General features: G+C 43.8%; 2 protein-coding genes across 2 annotated transcripts in view; one reads left to right on the forward strand and one right to left on the reverse strand.

Annotated features, from left to right (window-relative positions):
- The window catches only part of LOC142959281 (calsyntenin-2-like), a 130,008-nt gene that overhangs the window by 17,620 nt on the left and 90,179 nt on the right, over window positions 1–22,209 (reverse strand). The window contains exons 9-11 of the mRNA XM_076100527.1: window positions 7,406–7,568; window positions 1,823–1,989; window positions 81–229 (exon numbers count right to left, since the gene is read on the reverse strand). Of these exons, the coding sequence (XP_075956642.1) occupies window positions 81–229; window positions 1,823–1,989; window positions 7,406–7,568 (479 nt within the window). The remainder of the gene's footprint in view (window positions 1–80; window positions 230–1,822; window positions 1,990–7,405; window positions 7,569–22,209) is intronic.
- On the forward strand, window positions 15,489–18,485 carry LOC142958955 (kelch-like protein 10). Its single transcript, XM_076100023.1, is given in 5 exon segments — window positions 15,489–15,640; window positions 16,262–16,745; window positions 16,964–17,578; window positions 17,808–17,957; window positions 18,117–18,485. Coding segments are annotated over 5 exon segments (1,770 nt in total).

Consider the following 22,209-nt stretch of genomic DNA (forward strand, 5'->3'; position numbering starts at 1 on the left):
AGATAAAAAGTTAAAAAAAACAAGAAATAAAGAAAAAGACAACAAAAACAAAGGAAGAGGAAAAGACGTGTTGTACATACTGGACGGCAGTGGAGATGTGCAGACGTCGGATGCCTGATGTGGGAAATTGACGAGAGTTTATGTAGGAAACCTTCCTCACAGCAGCGTTCACCTTTTCCAAGTCCTCTCCCTCCATTACCAAGATGGACTGAGCCGGGTTGAAGTGGAACTACAGAAAGAGAGAAACAGAGATGTTAGATGGATAGAGACCGGAGCCATTTTTAGCTGCACTCAGTCACTTCCATACGAGATGCTGAAGATATGTCTGGTATGGAAAAAGAAAGAAAGACAAAGTGACTCTCAGAAGAGACAGGGCATGGACAGATTGACCTGCAGCTTTAATGTGTCATACATCCATCACAATACCTACAATTCAAGTGGTAAAGACATCAGGATTCACTTATTTGGGCTGTGTAATAGGTCCAAAGCATGTACTAGTGACTTTGATTTTATACCTTGCTTGAATCAGCTAATCCATCAAAGTGAGCATTGTGTTTTTATACTGCTTTACCATGAAACAGCAAGGTCACTTTGACTGAAAACAACAGATGTGATATTCACTGTGATGGATCACCTATTTGAAGGGATAGTCGCAGGCCTTCGCAAATAGATTTTCATACTGTATGCAGAAATCAATGGACACCGGTGGCTGCATAGATGCCAGGAAGGGAACTAGTAGTGCAATAGTAAAAGGAATGTTGGTGAACTTTGTTGTAAACGGTCGAAAAACACTGATATGACCCTTTAAGTCAAGAGGCTAGAAAATACTGGGCGGACTCTCCTCACAGGTGCAGTTTGACAGGGGTGTGTGTGTGTGTGTGTGTGTGTGTGTGCGTGTGTGTTCTCCTGCTGGGTTTGATGGTAGGGATTTGAGGTCCTTCTAACTTTAAAGAGGGTTTAGTGGCCCACTGCTAGAACCGCACTGAGTGTCTCCCATTTCCTAAAGCTGTCTCTCAGCAGCAGGGTGACAGTACTTCAGCACCCCATGGGGAGCTCTCCATGCGCTCCCTCTCCCCTGTCATTTCCCCGACTTCACACCTTCCCTTCCCTCTCGCCGTCTCCTCTCATCTCTTGTTCTCTGTCACTATACTTGCCGTCTGTCTGCCTCAACCTCCCTCCCTTCCCTTCCCTTCCCTCCCTTGTTATTCTCCTCCGACTGTGCTGCGCCGGCCCTGCAACCGCTCGGCTAAATTCCGTCCTTAAGCCTCCCGTGGACTTATGGGAGCCAGACGAGTGTGCGGCTAAGAAGAAAATGAAATTGCTTTCAAAAGATAAACTGCCCTGGCCCTCGAGAGGCCCTCTCGTCCTCTCTCCTCATCCCACCTTGTCTTCTCAAAAGGCTGGCAAGGATCTCTTTGTGGACCACAGCACAAGGGGGCTCTACGGAAAAAAGAGCTGCAGGAGTGAGGGAAGAGAAGAAGAGTGAAGCGAGAAAGATAGAGAGGAGCTGGGGATGGGTGGGGAGGGGGCCCCGGCTTTGAGTCTACACAAACCCCTATCCATCTTGTCTGCCCTCTATCTTCCACAGTACAGGGAGATGGATTAGCTGAGCTGGTGAAAGTGTTGTGGGGGTGTGGGTGTGTCTGAGGAAGCCAACTGGTGATTTAGCTGGGGTGATTTAAAGAGGGAGAGGTTTTTTTTCTGTGTGTGTGTGTGCAAGCAGCAGAGGAGGATACAGTATGTTGAATGTATACTCAGTATGGGCAGAAAGGCTGTTATGAAATTACATAAAAGTATAAAAATAAATAAATGAATAAAACACCTTTATGCTCTTATCCAGACTCTCGAGGGAGTTGATGTCCAGTCCCTCTTTGCAGGCCTGCAGACAGGAAATGACTTTCTGACTCTCGATCTTGCCCGGTCGGATGGTCAGTCCAGACAGGCTGCCCCGGAAGTACTGAGTGAACTGCGGCTTGGTCACCTCCCCACCTACACACAAAACAATACACACACATTTAGTAAATGAAGTTCATAAAATACCTTTTGGGATTACAGTTTTTCGAGGTTTGTGGGGACACTGCAGTACTTGTTTTGGTGTTTTTGCACCCAACGTCACTTCGTTTTTAAATATGTGCACAAGAACACAATGCAGTGCTGCTCTATTTATGGGTCACACGAACTTTGTGTAGATAATCATGTTGTGGGTTAATCTACAGTAATTACCATGGTGTCATGTTTGTCTCTGCTGGTATGTGGCGTATACAAGTCCCTAACAAACTAACTATCATCAAACTAACAGTGCCCTTATCCACTCCCTAATTATGAGTCCTGATGACCAATCATGGCTATAATCAGCCTTAAGATGCAGGCTCTGTGTCTCCATTCTGTGACCAAGCGAAGGATACTGCTGTAAAAGTGTTTTCAGCCATACCATCGAGATAAAGGTAAGAAAAAAGTCAACTAAAGTATGTTCTCCGAACTCCGTAAAGGCCAATACCAGCAAGAGAAGTCTCCAAACCACTCATTAGCTGAAAGGTTACTAGCTCTGGGTATGAAAACGTCACCTTTACTTCCTCACTTTATCTTCCCTCTTCCTCCAACTCTGGCTGTAATCCACCAAAGCACGGACGCTACAGAAAAGTCGGTTCATTTAATAACATTTGTTCTATGAAAAAGAGATCCAGACTTGTGCACACACCAAGAACATTGTTACCGTGAAGTGAAGCAGTGACCGATGGGCAAAGATCTAGCTAAGGTGCCATGTCTCTCTATCAATATATCTGCCTCTTGTTGGAGGTAAGCAGTAAAAGAACATCCTGTACACACCTTTCTTAACCTCTCTACCTGGCTGGAGTATGACCGCTATTTGGAAAATGTAACGGAAGAGACACATTCATTCCTTGAACCAGGTCATTTCAGTTGGTGACTGTCCAGTGACTGGAGATGGGGAAATCCTCAATTCAAACCCCCTTTTGGCTCCACTTCATCAGACATTACCCGAGCTTGACCTAGCACCTAATTCCCTGTGGACGATGCAGGCACACGTATCACCGCCGTAAGTGATGTATCCACGGCGTGAGAAGCTCATTCGGTGCAGGCGGAGAGACACAACTGACCACTGCTGGAACTACTCTATCATGTCTTATTTTTTCCCGGGTGTGAAAATAGAAGAGAAATGAACCGCGACAAATGCAGACGTTCAATTTAGAATCATTGCTATACGATCGCTAGACTGCAGGCACATCGTACACTGCGGTCAGTTGGGTAGAGCTCCCTTTAGTTGTGTGATCCACCTTCATCAACCAACTGCATTGTCATCTACCTGCCTTCCCACCGGAGAGACTGACAAAGTCTTTTCTCTTGACAGGGCGGATGGAAATACGGGGGGGGGGGCTATAAAACCTCTCAAGCCTAAACTCTTCCCCCTTTGCTGTGCCTTCCTTGTCATTACTCTCTTTGTTGCTCAGTCAGTATTTTCATTTTCCATTAATTTGGGTCTCGCCCCCTCAGCATGCATGTGTGGCAGCGTATGCCCTCATGCACCATGCTCCCAAATTACTGCAAGATTATATTTGAAGAAGCGAGCAGGAAACAGACTACTTGATGTTTTTTTTCATATTTAGTTTTCTGTCTTAACAACAATTGACCTGTCACTAAACCCGCCTCCTGAGCCTGTCGAGCTTTGGACAGCTGCATTCAAAATTACAAGCAGATGTGAGGAAATGTGAGGAACGGCCCTGTGTGTTCATCTTCAGCTGCAAGCGTTAGCAGTGCATTAGCTTTACTTCCAAGGCCAAGAGTTATCATATCATCAAAATACATTTGTGGGGTTATAGATTATGTAAAAGTAGTAAAGTAGTAGTAAAGGATACCAGCGTAATTCTGTTTTTTTCAGGTCTTCTACACGTGTAATCAACTGGTGAGATGTTGATTTTCTTTATATATTTTAGCACAATATCATGAAGCCATCAAGCGCATATTCAAGACTCTTTACAGGATCCCTGTGCCAGAGAGAACATGTTTTCAGGCAGATAAACAGTCTTTCTGTACGTCGGTAATAATGCGTCTTCTTTGTGTGGTATGGCTGACAGCCCGTCATTGATTTATTCATTCAGTCAGCAATCTACCCAGAATGTGAGTTACCCAGCTCTCGTTTCACTTCAACGTAACAACCACAGCTGCTTTGCATAGTCCAAGCCAACATTAAAGTGCTTGCTGACACCCTGCCAGGTACCATGAGAGCACAGTCTATCTTACAAAACCACAAGATCACCTTTCTATGCACATATTACAAACTATGCCAAACCCACTCTTTCCTTCTTTCCTTCTTTACGCTTCACCTGCTCTCCCGTCCTCAACTCAGTTACCTTCTCCTTCCCTTATTCCCTCCCTCCCTCTAGATGTCCACCTATCCGCTCGGTCCCTCCCTGACAGATGTTATCAATTTAGGCCGTGGCCAGAGAACCCATTAAGGGGTCCCGGCGAGAGGAGAGGGGATTAGCGAGACGCTGCGGAGCGCGAATGATATGGGCGATAAAACCGCTGATCATTCCACTTCACGGAGAGGCCGGTTTCCTACGTGGTGTCAGCGCTATTTGCCCGCTCTGTGCAGCGCCCCTCGCTCAATAGATCTTCACTCTCCCTTTTCCTCGGCTCTATTTGCCTCATTTCCAAAACAGCAACAGATGAGGCATGGGTGAGCTGGAAATAGGGCAATTACTTAAGTGTAAGTGAGATAGTCTCTCACTTACTTTTTGATTCATTGTAACTGTACCTGTATCAGCGCCTGTGTGCCAGTGTTTAGTCATTCTACTGTACACACACAGATATGTACGGTTCAATTTGTGCATGTGTGTAATCAACAGTACTTCTTCCTGCATGCTCGCCGCTGTGATGAGGGAGGCCAGCAGACTGTGATTACACGGGCAAAAAGAAGAACCAGGCGAGATGAGTGTGTTGCTCTCCGCTGCCTCGCTGTTACACACACTTCTGAAGATGAACACCCACCGCCAGGTCAGAGGGTAAATACAGGCTGACTGTGAGAAAACTGCACAGCCAGCACTTACTTCCAGAGGTGAAGGAAGAAGGACGGGCGGGGGGGGGCAGCAACCCTTCGATTAGAGAACGGGAGGAGAGTGAAATTGTGCAAATGCACGCTTCACAGACGGATAATTCACCGCTTTGTTGTTGCAGGAAGTCACACTAACAAGTTGTGTCTCATGCATTTTAATGAGCAACACAATCTAGCAGTTTGCCCGGAGTGTTAACAATGTGTCCACTAACGGGATGGGCCTTACATGCCTCCTGTGTGTATACTGTCTACTACTCTACGTGTTAGTTTCTGGGGATATCAGGGCCGTTGTACTTTCTGCACGAATGTGTTTACAAGGTGTCCTGTGACCACTAACTTCTCCATGTGTTCATCTGCAGCGAGGATCAGAATGTCTGTGTGGATAATATCAATCAATCAATCAATCAAACTTGTATACACATCGGCACACACGCAAACAGTCACCTGTCTGCCCTGTTGTTGGCAAGGATTGCTGTGTTTCACTCACTCTTTAACCGCTACAATACATGTAGTAGGATATACGGGAGGCTCAACCAGCCCCTTCTCATTCCCAGGTCATCCAATGAAGACAATGTCACGCTCCTCTGCGTGATAAAGACGCATAAGGCAGCCTTTTGCGTGTTCAAGACCGATATCGGTCAGAGATGTCTGCCATCACACTACGCAGCCCTGTAGCTGGTCTGCTTTGCTTCCACACCAGAGTCCATTTGGAAGACACTCGATTGTTTAGTCTGCACCAGAGTTTGATCCACAGCTCTCACAACGGCCTAAACGAACCAGATCAAATTGTCAAACATACCAGAGCACATTTGAAACCGAACCAAACCCGTTGGCCCCCTCACAGACACGGACAGATGATGAAACTTACCCTCACCGCTGGGTGCAGAGGTGGAAAGTATAATTTGAGCTTTGCAGTAGCTCATTGCTGACAGTAGGCCTACAAAGTTCATTTAGGACTTACACTATCAAGAGACCATACTTTGTGGTGGTAGTCAAATCTTAAAATTTGATCTCATTTGACCACAAAAGTTCGATTTTTTTCTGATCAAAGTTCAAATAGCTTCTGAGGAAGTGCTTATTTTAGATCATCTTTAGACAACAACACCGCCCTCCTAATACAAACTGATTCATGTGTGCCAGCCACCTGCAATGACAGTTTGAGGTTTAACTACAGCTTTTACAGAGTGAAGTATTGCCACTACAATGCCCTTTTCACATAAATATCTGTAATATCATCATTCTAAATTACGCTCATTTGCTTCGGTCGGGCAGAATGCATTTACATTGCATAATACTGACTGACCAGTTAAATGTTATGAACCGTGAAATTATATCATGAAATTTAATTAAATATGGCAAATCTATCACAGTTGTTTGCAGTCATACTGTTTGGAGCTTACAGATCTCTTTTAGTTTACTCTGCCATCCGTTCGCATTCTCCCGTCTGAACCCTACAAATTACAGTTTGATGTTTATCTGCGAAGCCATTCAGCAGCGTGACAGAAAGCAGAGATGAACCCACCACATCCTCTTCAGCGCTGCTCTGAAAACACACTTCGGGAGCCGGTTAGACAATGAATGAGCTCATCTTTGCAACATGTTTGCAATCAACATGCCGGGCACTTAGACGCTCAGTGCTTTGAAAAGGCAATCTGTTGAGGCTAATGGCTTTTGTTAAGATTTCAGAATCACCTCTTTGCTGAGGCTTAGCCAACACCTAGAAAAAGCAGGACTCGTCTCTGAACTCTCTCTTCTATTCAAGGCACTTTTAATCCTCCTAAAGCCTGGTGTTCAATGAAAGAACTGGGTGGGCAGGAGGAGGAGGAGGAGGAGGAGGAAGCAGATGAAAGCTAGCCACATGACCTGCTCCCGCACAAAAAAATATCTTGACTCTTTATCTGGGGGTTAAGCATCACTGAGCCGTCTCATTCGGGCTATCAAATCAACGGTAAGCTGCACTGAGCGAAAAAAAGTGCCATTTATTCTACCCTCGCGCAATTAGTGGCAGCTATCAGTTCAGAGGACAGTGAAATTGTCCGCCTTCATTCACGTGGGTTCAATCGTTTGTCAAAGGCACACTAAGTGCTCTTCTTAATTGCTCATTCAAGGCCAAAGAACATGTTCGACACTCAGCGAGTCCCCTAGCAATAGTGTTATTCATATTCTTGAACTCGCTCACACGTAGAAGCTATATTCAATCAGCAGAATACCAAATACACCTCATCTATTATGTTAAACTTTTGTGTCAGTCGCAGGCTTTTCCCTGTTTCATTGGCTCCATCATCACCCCCATTGGCATCATCATCATCATCATTGTCGGCGCTGCCCGCTCACCTTGCCAGCAGGCGCCGACCGTGAGCTGCACGTCAATCTGTGTCGGGTGGATGGGCCAGTCGTCAGTCACCAGGTAGGGGTCGTAGGTCACTCCGTCCACGTAGAGGGTCACCACTGGGAACTCTACGTTGATGACGTAGTAATGCCACTCCTTGTCACAGATCTGTCAGGGAGAGAAGACGAGAGTGTCATGAATGGATATGTGGTCGTCAGCTCAGATAGTCATACATGTTATGGAACACTTAGCTGCTGAGGTTAGCTCATTTTTAAGACATAGTTTGACACTTTGGGAAACAAATGTATTTGCTGTCGTCATTCTGCAACAGCCAGCAGTTCGGTTAGCTTAGCATAAAGATCTGAGACATGGAGAAACAGCTTGCCGGGCTCTGACTAAAAGTAACACAGTTTGTCCACCGGCACCTCCGATTATCTGAAAGTTCTTTTGTGTCGAGGTGTCACCTAGGTGTCATCTCTGTTTTCTCGAGATCATTTTCCAGGACGTTTCCAGGACATTTTCAGTGACGATCTAACTGGTATGACAGACAGGGTTTGTGTCATAAACTATTACATTTGTCTGTTCGAAAGTCTTTTAGTCTGTTAGATATAGTGGTTCATCATCAGGTAAAGAAAAACAGGAGAAGCACATAAACTATGTTGGAGATAACAGATTGTCAGGTTTCCGTCACAGATGGAATCGCTTCTCTGTCTTTCTGTCTGTCTCTGAGTACATCTGTCTCTCCATTCTCTTTCCCCAGTGCTCTTCGGGCCGTATACTTCCCCTCTTCCTCTCAGCTCCTCCAATGTAACCCGGGACAGCCTTTGAGCACTTAGCCTTGGGTAACCTCCCTCTCTAATGAAGAGCGCTCTGCTTATTAACACCGTGCTAGCCCAGCAGATGGGCGCTCTAATCAATCCGGTTCACTTTTGCTGCTGTTGATGTGCGAGATACAACATCTGGCCTATTGGTGATCATCCCGCACAGCTGCTTAACACATATGCAGCATGTTGATGCGCTGCGTCAGCGCTCAGAATCAACGGGGGGATAATCTGATCGTGGATTTGATGGTGCTGCAGAAGTGATTGATACTGATGGGATTGACTTTGATCGGCTAGTTAGGATGTCAGGACATGTGTAACATGTACATAAAGGGCAATTCCTATTCTTTGTGTCTACAAGTCGGTTTATATACGATTTCAAATGTGTCTTGAATGCATTACACTCTTGCTCTTAATCTTTAACGTGTCTGTTCTTCAATTTGGTTACATCTCATTACTAATGTGCCAAGTTTAAAACATTCACATGCACACACACTAATCCCTCTGACATTTACAAATGCAGACCGTCCCCTCCCATGCTCTACCGCTTCTCCCCTGTTTTCGCCCGTTCGGTATTTCAAAGAGAGCTCGGGCCCGTAGGGGATCTGAGTGTCTAGTGGGTCACTTCCCCATGCAGGCTTCAAAGGGCAGAGGGCCAGGCGGTCTTGCCCGAGAGAAGGCTGCTTCTTTCTGGGCTGGGATGTCTGTTGGTGATCTCTCTCAGGGAGCAGAAGGAGGGAGAGAATTATGTAGCCACACATGTCAGTACTACGTTGTAAAGCAGAGTAAGAGCTTGCGACTATGGGATAAGACTAACAGGGGTACTTGAAGACCGATTTGAATACCAGTGTTCTTCGTGCTAAGCTGCTGATGTCTCATATCTAGTGTGAATTTGGGTTATCGGACATATTGGCTGGTTGACTCATATGATTTCTTGTTTAGGCAGCCCACAAAAGAAACCTGACTGGTTAGTCTTATTTCACAGTTTGTAGTGATTTGTTTGTCATGATATGTTCCCTTTAAGGTAGTGTAAAAGTAATTTTGCAACAACAGACAATTGGCAACGTCTAATAGCTGTTATCGAGGTACTGCTGTTCTTAATAGCTAAACCCTCCTGACTAAGCCTGACAGACAAAGTATGACACAGACTTATAAATTAAGCTTAGGTACACTATGCAAAATCCTGCCCACAAGCTGAGTGAAAGGGCTGCTATACAGATATTTGATGTAGGTAGCAGCGTGGCTTTACTGTCGCCATCAGGCCAAACTCTACATGTTTTGCCCAAGTGACTCCATTTTACAGAGAACCAGAAGCCAGGAAAACATTCTTTATCTAGTTTGCACGAGATAAAACGGATCACGCGTGAAAAAGATAATATGTTGTGCACTCCAAGTTATTTTTCTCCACACCTTTATATCTTTTGGCTAGAAGATATAAAAACATAATCTTTCAGGACTTCGGGGACTCCGTGTTATCTTGTGCACAAGATATTAGATCTATCTTCTGCACACAAGATATGGATCTTGTTATAAAAAAGCAGCTCAGATACATTTAAAATAGCAAAGATTGCAAAGAATACCACTTAGACAATTCATTGATAGTCAGGTTAAAAGAAAGTCTTCACTTTCAGTCCACAGTGATATTTAGAGTTGTTGTTGTAGGCAACACAAAAGTTCGGCATCTTGTCAGAAACACACGATTAGCGCTTGAGAGAACAGGTGCACTGCTATGCATGGGAAGACGCCAGCTGGACACAGATGGAGAATCTTTGCTGTGTGTGTGTGTGTGTTTACTGTGTGTGTGTGTGTGTGTGTGTGTGTGTGTGTGTGTGTAGAGGGTGGAATCAGTGTCCATTACAAAACCTCAGGACTGGAAGTAACTCAGAGAACCATCCACCATGCCACGAGCTCAAAGCTATACACTACTGACTGCGAGAGTGTGCACATGTGCACACGGGGGCTTGCGTCTGTCTGAGAAAGAGCAAGGCAGCAATTCCGCAAGGATTCACCACTTGTAATAACACCTACCCACTAACAGGGATGAATACATGAATGCACAGACATCATCCAGCACCATTAAGTGTCAACTTCAAACACTTCAAAGCTACAAAAGTTAAAGTTCAGCTCTGGCTTGCCTTGCTTATGAAAGCAGAGCAAAAACTTTTTCTATTCCCCAATCCCTCCACTTTCCTGTGTCTCTGGCTGATGCAAATTGACAGACGGAAGGAATGAAGGAAATAAATAACCACACAAACAGAGAAGAGGGAGGACGTGGAACAACCAGAGGACAAAGAAAAGAAAGCGAAAGAGGGAGTGAGCGAGGTAGAGAACGGAAACATCACACATCAAAGATCCTTCATCATCTCTTGGGGCACTCCATGGCGAGAAGAAAAACAAAATTGCTATCTGCCTCCCTCCATCTCACTCTCTCTTTCTCTCTGCAGTTTATTTGGTGTCTTTTCTTCTTCTCCTGTCTCTCTATTAGAACCTGACTGTGGGAGTTGTTGCCTCAAGTCCTTTGGAGTTGAAAGTCTTTAAGAGATCTGTCACCCAATCCAACCTTCTAACTTCAAACCAGAGATGGAGGAACGAGATAGGAGCGGTAAAAGAATGGGGAGAGAGGAGGCGATCTGAGATCGGAAGGTGGCAGGGCGGAGAGATGATAGCGAGGGAGGGTGGAGATGAAAGGAAGCGAGGGGGGGAAAAGAGACGACAGAGGGGAATAAAGGGTAGAAGAAAAGACCTAAAGAAGAAAGTGTTGCCTCGTGGAGCAACTTGCAAGGCTGTAGATTGTTAGCGTTGTTTATTTTCATCACGACAGGGTGGAAGGCATGAGAGCATGCAGCCCAACTATGTCCTATTGCTGTGTAGCAAGATGAACATTGTAAAAATCATTTGGAATCAGTTAAATATTTGATACCCAGGTTGAGGAGATTGTAAGCTTACTTGTTTTACAAATTTTTCATTAGATTGTTACCAGATGTACTGCTGAGTCATTTAGGAACGACCAGACAGAGAGAGTGTGCTGTGCCCGTAAACACAAGGTTATTCTGAACATCGACGTGTAGGAGAGGGAGGGACAGATGGAGGAAAGAGGAAGTGAAAGAGGTAGAGGGAGTTAGGGGGAGGCGGAGGGGGGTGCCTGTAGGGCCTGCTGGAGGAAGGATCCACAACAGAGATTGATGAGCATTGGAAACAAGGTGACTTTAAGGAGGGGGAGGGGGGGGGGCAGGGAAGCAATGAGAAAGTTGCTCCAGAGGCAAAGTGAAAGCAGAGGTGTAAACTGAAGTGATTGGATTGGCTGGGGGGTTATTGGATGTAAGGGTACCAAACAAAGCTGGAAACGATGATCAGTGCAAAGGGACATCACTGCCACTACACGGTTGGTGCCATTAGGATCAATTCAATGACTTTGATGTTGTAACTGTTTCGTAGGAGCATCAGGAAAAGGATACTTTCACATTCATATGAGAAAGAAATGGACCCATATGAAGAAAACATTTTATAAATATTGCAGAATCTGACAATTTATATATGTAAAATGTAGCTCAGTGGTTAGCTGCCACAGGAGAGCCATGGTGTCCTGGTGGGAGTTGTTTGTTCTCGAGGTGCTCTAGTTTCATTGCCTCCCAAAAGATATACATAATAGAAGGCGCAGACACTCTTGCCACTGTCCTTGACCAAGACTGTGGCCTTGAACAAGATTTAAATCACTCTGAGATGATCAATGATTTGGTTTATAAAAAGATGCATTCTAAAAAGGATGTGCCATGTTACTATACAGAGGCTGCACCCTTCCATCTTCATTTCATCAACTTTTAATTCTTTACAATATTTTTCAAAATATTGGTTAAATAGCAGACCACTTCAAGGTGTCACTCAGAGAGAACCAGAACATTCTGATGTAGCATTTCAAAATTAAAGCCCTTCAAAATCTCATTCATGAGCTAACTTCAAATCATATTTACGAGCCAATTTGGACGTGGGGTTAAGTTGGTTTCGACCCCTTCCGAAGGCCGTAGGGACTCGAAACTGGTACCACTCCATTTTCAAAGCAATGTGCAACAGTTTGAAGCTTTGGACCAGCAACACACCTGTAATTATATTTCTTAAATGTGATAATCGATCATTTGAAAACTCTTAACTCCACCTCAAAGAAAACAAGTTCGACATTTTGTGAATTATTAAGAATTACAAATAACAGGTTGTATCTTTTTTTTAATTTATTCATACACAAAACAGTGTTTACTCGGGGTCATGTGCAGACTATTCCTTGGCTGGGATCAGTGGCTTCTGTGTTTGTCCGTCACATGTTAGAATCATTAGCACATACAACAGAGTCATGGGGCAGAAAGACGCTCCAGTAATGCATAATCAGGAATTCCACTGTATTTCCTGGCAAACCGACCCCGTGGAGCTGGTTGAGGCAGAGATGATTAAGGTTAAGGTTCGGCATTGACCTCGAGTAGTCAGGGTCAGGATAGGTCATAGGACCTGAACAAATCGGGTCACCGGTACCTCGGCAGTTGAATGCTACGCAGGGTGGGTCTTGCCAAGAAAAGCAGTGGGAATCATAATGTCAGTCATGTCAGTTACGCAGCAATATCTATCTTAAGTGTGCTAACACGGCTAGCACTAGCCATCATAAGCTGCTGGTCAAACCAGACCAAATAAGGCTGGAGCAGCACAGTAACAGCCAGCAGTGACAAGGACTGCAGTGTTCAGTGAATGAGGCATTCTAAAGTGCCTTATATTGAGGTATTCTGTCTCCTTTAGCATCGACAGATGTTGATACGCAACGGAATTGTTGTCTAACAGCTCAATGAATGTCGGTATCATTAAAGCTGAGGCTCTCATCCAGTCATGTCTGCCTCAGAAATACTTAGCCTCCACAGTCATTAACAAAAGTGCTTTTTGCTAACGCATAATTGTCATAAATCATCGTCAGCTCGGTGTCAACATGAAAAACATTATCAAGTCAATTGTTGTAAGCATCCACAATTGTCTGTCTGAAAGCCTATAATTACAAAAATAGAAGAAACAATTAAAAGAAAGTGATAGTGGAGGAACAGTAGATGTGTGTGTGTGTGTGTGTGTGTGTGTGTGTGTGTGTGTGTGTATATAAATACACAGGATGTACTGTATTCATGTCTATGTATGTGTGTGTGAGTGGGAGACGTACTTGAAGGTGACTATGCAAAAGTGACTAATTAGAGTAGCAATTATCCAACCGCTCCCGGCAGAGACTAGGAGTCAACAGCCAAATGACCTTTCCACAAGCTCATAATGGGACACACACACACACACACACACACACACACACACACACACACACACACACACACACAAAACTTCACACACACAAACACACACACGCTAATATCCACAGGGTTTTTAGGCTGCATGGCCATTTTAGTGAGACTGATCACATTGACTTTCTCACCCTGTTGGTTTCATATAGAGCAGGGGTCTTCAACATTACAATAATATCTAACTCGCGCTATTTAGTGCCATATATATATATATATAAATATATTCAAGAAGCCTAGTAGTAGTAACAACGTCTCTGTGTAGTCAACAACTGTCAAATCAAAGAAAGTACACCAATTATATTTTAACAAATTATTATTCTCAGTTTTCAAATTTAACTGGATGGATTATAAATAACACATAGAAATACATAAATAAATGTTCTTCTCATTTAAAGTACAATAAGGTCTGGTGTGTGTAAATCTCACTCGAGTCAGGAAACTTGTCAGAAAACCCATATTTGATTGGCTGAGCTGCATCACCTGATGTGATTTGCAACGCATTGGTCGGTGTGTTTCCTGCACCGCTGAACAAGTGCCGTAACGGCTGAATAAACTGCACCAGTTAAACTTTAACTAACTGTCTGATATGTATAATTCCAAAACATATATATGTTCTGGGTCCGGATGCAATTGCGTCTGGGTCCGGACCCGGACCGCGGTCCACCAGTTGGGGACCCCTGGTTTAGAGCATAGCTAACTGAAAATTAGTTTCGAAAGTCATTGTTACTGAAGAACGACTCTATCGGCCTCATTCAGTGATTTATAGGTCCAGTTTTTTTGAAAAATTATTTCCCCTGTAAATATTCAGCTCACGCTTTGTGTCTAAACGATTTTACATCTCACTCCTGAGTTGTTTTGCCTTCAAGACAAATTACTGGGCCAGTGATTTGAAAACAACCAAACTGACCCCGGTGAATAAATTCAAGTACTTTTGGTGAAATCTGTTTGGATTACAGTCCACTGCCTCTTTGTTTTATGAACACCTCCTCGGATACTGTTTAATCAGAAGCCGCTGTATGTAGCAGCTATTTGTCAACACAGTGCCCCCTCCTACTGTTCACTGCTGCACACATTTTCCTCTTCATCACAGCACAATGTCGTGAACTGAGCGCATATTTCTCTTGGATGGAGTCTTTACTCAGTCAACCAAAGGCTAACTTGCTAATTAGATCTCAGGCTACCTGCTGTGTTTGCCCTTGAGTAAGGCAGTGGTTTAAAACCAGGGAGTTACTGCAGATTTTTGGGCAATGAATATGTGTTTGACTCCGTAAGTGTGTGTCGATGTGTGAATGAATGGCTGCATGCCTAGATGCATGCATGTACAGCACTGCAAACTTCAACGTCAATAATAAACACGTAGTTGAATCAACACCTCTCTGAAAGTTTTTAACAAAAACTAAACATTCATATCTGAGCTGTTGTAGTGGATTGTATTAGATTATGTAGTACCTAACAAAGTGACCAAGGAGTTTAAACTAACAGTAAAATGAGTTGCTTATTTTACTGGTGGACATCTGTAATAAAACTAGCAGAAAACATAATGTGCACCATTCAGTGAAATGGCTTCTGTCAAAAGCAAAATGACACTGTTTACAGTGTGGATTATGTGCAAAGCAGAGCAACATTTATAATGTTTTTGCCACTTTGGTGAAACACCACTGTCAGATTGATGTAGGCTACATGTAAAACACAAAAAGAAAACTAAGTTACAGCAATAAATACTGCATAACTTTATGCTTGTATGACAATCGTATGGTCTACAGGTTGAATTGGAGGATGTCAGTTCATCAGAGATGTCATAGGTCCAGGATTCCAATCTAGAATGGAATCCTGGACCTAGAATTCTAGCACCCCAACTTGATGTGTGGTCACTGTCTCTCTTTTGACTCAAAAGACCTGTTGAGACCCTTGAGACAAGTCATTGACCATAAAGCTCCCATACTCAGAAAATCAAGATGAGTGACTGGAACGAATCTTCACACATGTCAAGCTCCGTGTTTAATTCTCTCCGTCTGGAGGGAAAATTTTGCGACGCAGTCATCGAAGTCGAGGACGTAACATTTTAAATCCACAAGGTCATCCTGTGTAGATGCAGCACGTACTTCCTGTGAGTTGGCTATCTGATAGAAAGTAATAGTTAATGATCAAGTCTGGGAGACTAATCACGATATGTGGTGAATTACATACGTTCATGGATTTGTGACAAGTTTGAGATAGAGGAGAAGATATAATATATCAGCTACAATAGTCTCTCAGGTCCATAGTAATGTGCTTTTAAGCAGACTAGTATTGATTAGTAGCATTGAGTAGTTTGTGTGTTCAGAAAAGTGACTAAATTCATTTAATGCAACAAAAAAAAAGTAATTGCAAACACTTGAGATGGTTAATTCGACAGACAAATTGAAGGAAGAAGCTGTTCACTGCTGCACAAAACCTGAGATGAATTGTAGATGGTGGTGAAACAGCTCCAGAGAGATCACAAAAGAAAACAAAAATAGCATACAAAATGTAGTATTACATATTTGTGACATTTATTTGACAGTGACATTCTTACTGCTAGTTACACTCGGAATGATGTCCGGCGGTTTACGTATTGTACAATTTCCCTGTAATGCAAAATGGTGTAATATGTTGATTTTGTAAATGCTTACTGGAAAACTTTATCATTGTTATCAATGATACAATGAGAATGAAAATCTGAAGTCTGTGTGTTTATCCTGACCCGCAGGGCTCTCTGGAGTCGCTGGTCACCTCCAGACAAAAAGGTCTTCCACATACCCGGCCTGTCTCCGGACATGATGCAGCTCATCATTGAGTTCGCGTACACCGGCTTGGTCTCCGTGACGGAGGAAAACGTGCAGGAGCTGCTGCTGGCAGCCGATCAGCTCAACGTCATGGGCGTTGTGCAAACTTGCTGCGACTTCCTGGGCGAGCAGCTCTGCCCAGAGAACTGCATCGGCATCTTTCAGGTCACCGACACCTGCTTGTGCCCCGAGCTGCGGCTGAAGGCCTACCACTTCATCGTTGATCACTTTGAGGAGGTGGTTTTGTCCGAAGAGTTCCCGCAGCTCTCCCTGCTGCAACTCGCCGACATCCTCGGTAGAGACGACCTCAATGTGAGCGAAGAGAGCGTGGCGTTCGAGGCCATCCTTCGCTGGATCGCCCACGAACCTGAAGAGCGAAAAGCACACATCGCAGTGCTCTTGTCTAAGGTAGGTTAACCTTCTGTCACCAGATTTAGTTTAGACTTGCATCTTCAGAATTTGGCTGAAGGTGTTATCCTAAATTGCAGCGACGATCAATTAAACCACCATAGTCAAACGAGAGGTTAAGAGTTAATTATAGAAAAGCAACAGAGGTCTGGACACTGGACTCGAGTAGAGGCCATTGAGTTCAATTGAAAGATTGTGTCCTGTTTTTCTCTGTGTAGGTGCGACTGGTTTTGACGAGTGAGGACTACGTGAGGTTCAATGTGATGTCCAATGAGCTGGTGAAAAACAACGCTGAGTGCCTGCACATGGTCAGGGCAGTCATCGAAATCCTAAGTCCCATCATGAGGTTCAGACCCTCTGCGCATCTCAGCAACCCTCTTGCCCGCCCTCGCCTGCCTAACGCCATCCTGTTGGCCGTTGGGGGCTGGAGCGGCGTCGGTCCAACGAACAGCATCGAGTCGTACGACGTCAGCACCGACCTCTGGATGCAGGTGACAGACCAAGGCATGGGTCCTCGCGCCTACCACGGCACCGCCGTCCTCAACGGGAGCATCTACTGTGTCGGCGGCTTCAACAGGGTCGAGCATTTCAACAGCGTGCGCAGGTTCGACGTGAGCACGCGCACCTGGCACGAGGCGCCACCCATGAACCACCGCCGATGCTACGTGAGTGTCGCTGTGCTGGGCGAGTGCATCTACGCCATGGGAGGTTTTGACGGGGACTCACGACTCAGCACCGCAGAGCGCTACAGGCCCGAGACCAACCAGTGGAGTCTCATCGCGCCGATGCACGAGCAGAGGAGCGACGCCTGCAGCACGACGCTCCACAACAAGGTGGGTGAAGTGAACTAGAGTAATTCAAGAGTAACAGTACGATGGTGACGGGAACAATTCGATTTTTTACCTGTTTGAAACGAGACTGCGATGCTGTAAAAATAACCAAATTGTAAGTTCAAGTTCAAGTTCCGCAATTAGTGTTTCTGTTTGAGGCTGTGTTGAAGTAACTGGCCAGAGAGTAGTGTCAGACTAAAGGTCTTCAGCAACCTCCTCCGATTCTCCCCAGATTTACATTTGTGGCGGTTTCAATGGGAACGACTGCCTGCAAACGGCTGAATGTTACAGCCCAGAGACCAACCAGTGGACAATGATCAGCCAAATGACCTGCCAGCGCAGTGGACTGGGCATCGTTGCATATGAAGACCATGTCTACGCAGTAAGTACATGAAACAGTGACACGCTAACTGTGCGACGTATGAAGAGATTTGGTCAGTGGTTGTTTTTAGACTCAGATGAGCGCTCTCTTTTGGCGAAGAATTTGGTTAAATGTCAATTCAAACGTCTCAGCCTTCATTTTCACTTTTCCTCCCAAAAGGTTGGCGGCTTTGATGGCTCCGTCCGTCTGAGCAGCGCAGAGGTCTACAACCCTAGGAGCAACACCTGGCAGCAAGTGTCCCGTATGTTGACTGCCCGCAGCAACTTTGGTATCAAAGTGCTCAACAACCAGCTCTATGTTGTTGGGGGCTCTAACGGCCGCTCCACCTGCACTAACGTTGAGTACTACGACGCAACGACTGAGGAGTGGACGGAGGCTTGTCCCTTGGATATTTCCCGCAGTGCCATGAGCTGCTGTTTGTTGTCCGGGCTCCCTAACATGGACGAGTATGTTTTCCCCCGTGACTCCCTGGCGGTTGTCAGTTTGGATGACGTGTCTGCGGACTCTGAAGACTCTTCAGAACACTAAGGAAATAAATACATATTTATTGTGCATTGAACTGCTGTTCCTCCAGAGATTTTCTTTTCAACTTTTCAGTTTGTGCAACTTCTAAGTTTTATGTTCTGTGAGGGGGGGGGGGGGGGTGCTGTGTTCCACCTGCAGACACACACACGGGTTGATGCAGAGTGCATCATTGCAACATTAACGCCTTAATACGACAAATACGAATTGCTGTGTTTCGCGGGTTCAGGTTTTCACATCGGCCACCGTATTTCTCCTACTCGCTTGGCACAGCTTGAAAACGTTTAGCTGGTTGCAATCTGCATCCTCCCCGCTAGATGCCGGCAAATCTACCAAATGCACAGAGTACCTTTAAATACATTGTATTCATATTTGAAATCACCTTGTTCTGACAAGTCAAAAAATTGCCTTTCTGCAGTGTAATCAAAAACAAAATTGGTGTTACAGTATATCTAATATCAGTTGTCACATCATTTCAATACTCTTTTGTAGTACTCATCGGGTAAAGTATAAAGCAGGGGTCTTCAACTAAAATTCCAGAAGGTCCAGATTGAGAAAATCTCCTCGGGCAAAGGTCCGAAACATTACAATAATATCTAACTCGCGCTATTTAGTGCCATATATATATAAATATATTCAAGAAGCCTAGTAGTAGTAACAATGTCTCTGTGTAGTCAACAACTGTCAAATCAAAGAAAGTACACCAATTATATTTTACAAATTATTATTCTCAGTTTTCAAATTTAACTGGATGGATTATAAATAATACATAGAAATACATAAATAAATGTTCTTCTCATTGAAAGTACAATAAGGTCTGGTGTGTGTAAATCTCACTCGAGTCAGGAAATTGTCAGAATACCCATATTTGATTGGCTGAGCTGCATCACCTGATGTGATTTGCAACGCATTGGTCGGTGTGTTTCCTGCACCGCTGAACAAGTGCCGTAACGGCTGAATAAACTGCGCCGGTTAAAGTTTAACTAACTGTCTGATATGTATAATTCCAAAACATATATATGTTCTGGGTCTGGATGCAATTGCGTCTGGATCCGGACCCGGACCGCGGTCCACCAGTTGGGGACCCCTGATATAGAGCAACAGAATGGTTAGAGTGGAGAAAAATACCATGTAATATTACAAATTTGCGGGCGTCCCGGTGGTTCAGTGGTTTAAGGTGGTCTGCCTGTCTGTCTTAGATTGCTTTGGTTTGATTTCCTTAGTCTGTAAAGACCAAAGAGATTCCTTTAAGTTCTGGTCCATTCAGAGTTCACACAAAATTATTACAAATGAACAAAGAGTTGTAAATGTGAACGCACATGAACCGACAGGTATTTCATTGGACAGTTCTGGTGACCTACTTATCTTCAATCATCAGCATCAAACTTTATTCTGGTGCCGGACTGAAAGTCACACAGTTCTGGCCTTATTTATCTTTAGGGGATCACAAAGAGCGGGGATCACAAAGAGCTCACACAGGTGGTTGTAACTATTACGAAAGATTTAGAAAAGTGCAGATCTCCTCCAGGTGTGTCTCCATTTCCTCTGTCAAAGAAAGGCATTTAATCTCACTCTCAATTGTCCCTCTCTGGTTCTTTTACAGTTAAGATGGTGGCAAAAATAACAAAAACAGGGATTTATTCATCTTGTATTGTGCCTATCTTTAGTGGATCATGACATATCGGGTATGGAATTCATCTGTAGATGCTCCGGTTCAAAATTAGACCAAACTTCAGTGTTTGGGCCGTGAAAAAGGCCAAAATGTGCCCTGCAACAGACTTGCTAAGGCTTGTTTTTAGCCTATCCAATTGCCGGACATGCCTTATGTTACTGAAGCAGTTGTTGATGACTTGCTGCCCCTAACCTGCCGGTTAATAGGAGTGAGGAGTCAGCAGTCAATGATGGTACACAACAGTCATAATTGTAAAGCACAGCAATTGCGAGCATACAGTCATAAATGAGTACAGAATATATCTGGCTAATTGGTAATATTTGAGATAAGCTCACACACACACACACACACACACACACACGACCAAACACATGACCGCCCGCAGGCTGACCGAAAGTCTACCGAAACATTATCCCACGCCTGGCGGAGATAATTATGTTATGGTTGGTAACTTTGCTACTGCTGGACAAAGATTGTATAAGTTCACAATTCTGTTCTGTTTTTTCTTGGCGAGTTTGTGATTAATGTAATATGTACTTAGCTTTCTATGTGGGATTGTTTACTGTAAAATGTTTATTCAATATGTGTTGATGACATATGCAAATATTACATAATTTAAACCATTTGTTTCTCTCAGGTGCTTTGGGAATTCAAACCACTTTGGTACACAGTCATTACTAAGCCATCAGGCGGTGGAAAGCAAAGCCTAAAGTAAAGGCTTTAATTTACTCTAAATAGACTACATGGAGTAAGTTCTCCTCTTAGAACACCAGTATTTGTGCTTGAATCATGAGCCCAATGGCCCAATGACACACTCATCAACAATTGTCACTATTTGCACCAAATATCACACTCTTTCTTGGAGTCATAACTCAGTCAAACCCGAACGGACTGACATGATACACACATTTCTTTACATGTGACTTCTTACACTTCCCTATATCAATATCTCCAATGTCCAAAAATCAGCTTAAGTCAGAGAAAGGAAGACACTCCTTATCAATCCAAAACTTGCCGGAGAGTTTTCTTCAGTATAAAAGTAATCCGGTGACAGTTGTCTGTACATCCAATAGGTACATTGCAAACAGAAAATGCTAATAGCTCATTCATACATTTATTGTGCCAACTTGGCAGAAACAAATGTAAATTTTAAACAAATGGGCAAAAAAAAAAAAAAAACAGGGTTCAAAATGTAGTCCACTGGGTAACTCACTGGTTCCTTTGTAGTCTTGATTTTGCCTGAGGGACGGCTTGTTGTGTCAGACTCTGTGAATGTGTAGGTGTTTACTGCACATGTGCGCTTACATGCTCATGTAAATTGTCAACACACAAACACAGGTTATGCAGATTCTTAATTACTTGATTCAAATGCTTGTCAGGGGCTCAGGAGAGGTTTTTATTTTTTGTGGGGACAGCAGGTAATTATATACCAGAAGCGCTCCAGATTACCTTAAATGTTTCCTTTATCATTTCCTATGAATAGAACAAGTCTGTTGCAATCTAAGGACAGAGGGAGGGAACAAAGACAACAAAAGAGCTAAGCAGATCAGAAGGAGGAAAAGAAGTAGACAGATAATGTTTTCAACCCAGCAGGAAGATATTTTTGTTGTTTGTTTATATCTCACCCACTGTTCATCTGCTCAAAGCTAAACGGAACCACTGGTTTTAAAAGTATGTCATTCTTTTACAGTTCCACCAAAAAAAAGTAGTAAATAACAAAGAAAATCTCAGCTATAATTTAAAATTGATTTGTGCCTTTTGTTGTGCCGAAACCAGATTTATGTGCACGGCAGGTGAAGACAGGACTTTGTTTACTACTGGATACAAGTAGAGGTGAAACATGTTAAACCACAAACAGTTATATAAAAAGGATATTTCACTTTTTTAACTGCTGTGATGTATGTATTATATAACTTTACACTGTCAGTCTGTCAGAACAAATAAAGTCCTTTCCCTGAAACTCCTAGCTGTGTAAAAAAACACACTTTTTTCTTAAGAGCTAGTTTTGGGAACATTTGGCCCAAATACGTTTTTTTTCATCCAAAGGTCCCTAAAGTG

Source organism: Anarhichas minor, unplaced genomic scaffold, assembly GCF_050575085.1.
Source record: "Anarhichas minor isolate MPS153535 unplaced genomic scaffold, ASM5057508v1 ptg000026l, whole genome shotgun sequence".
NCBI classification, from domain to species: Eukaryota; Metazoa; Chordata; class Actinopteri; order Perciformes; family Anarhichadidae; genus Anarhichas; species Anarhichas minor.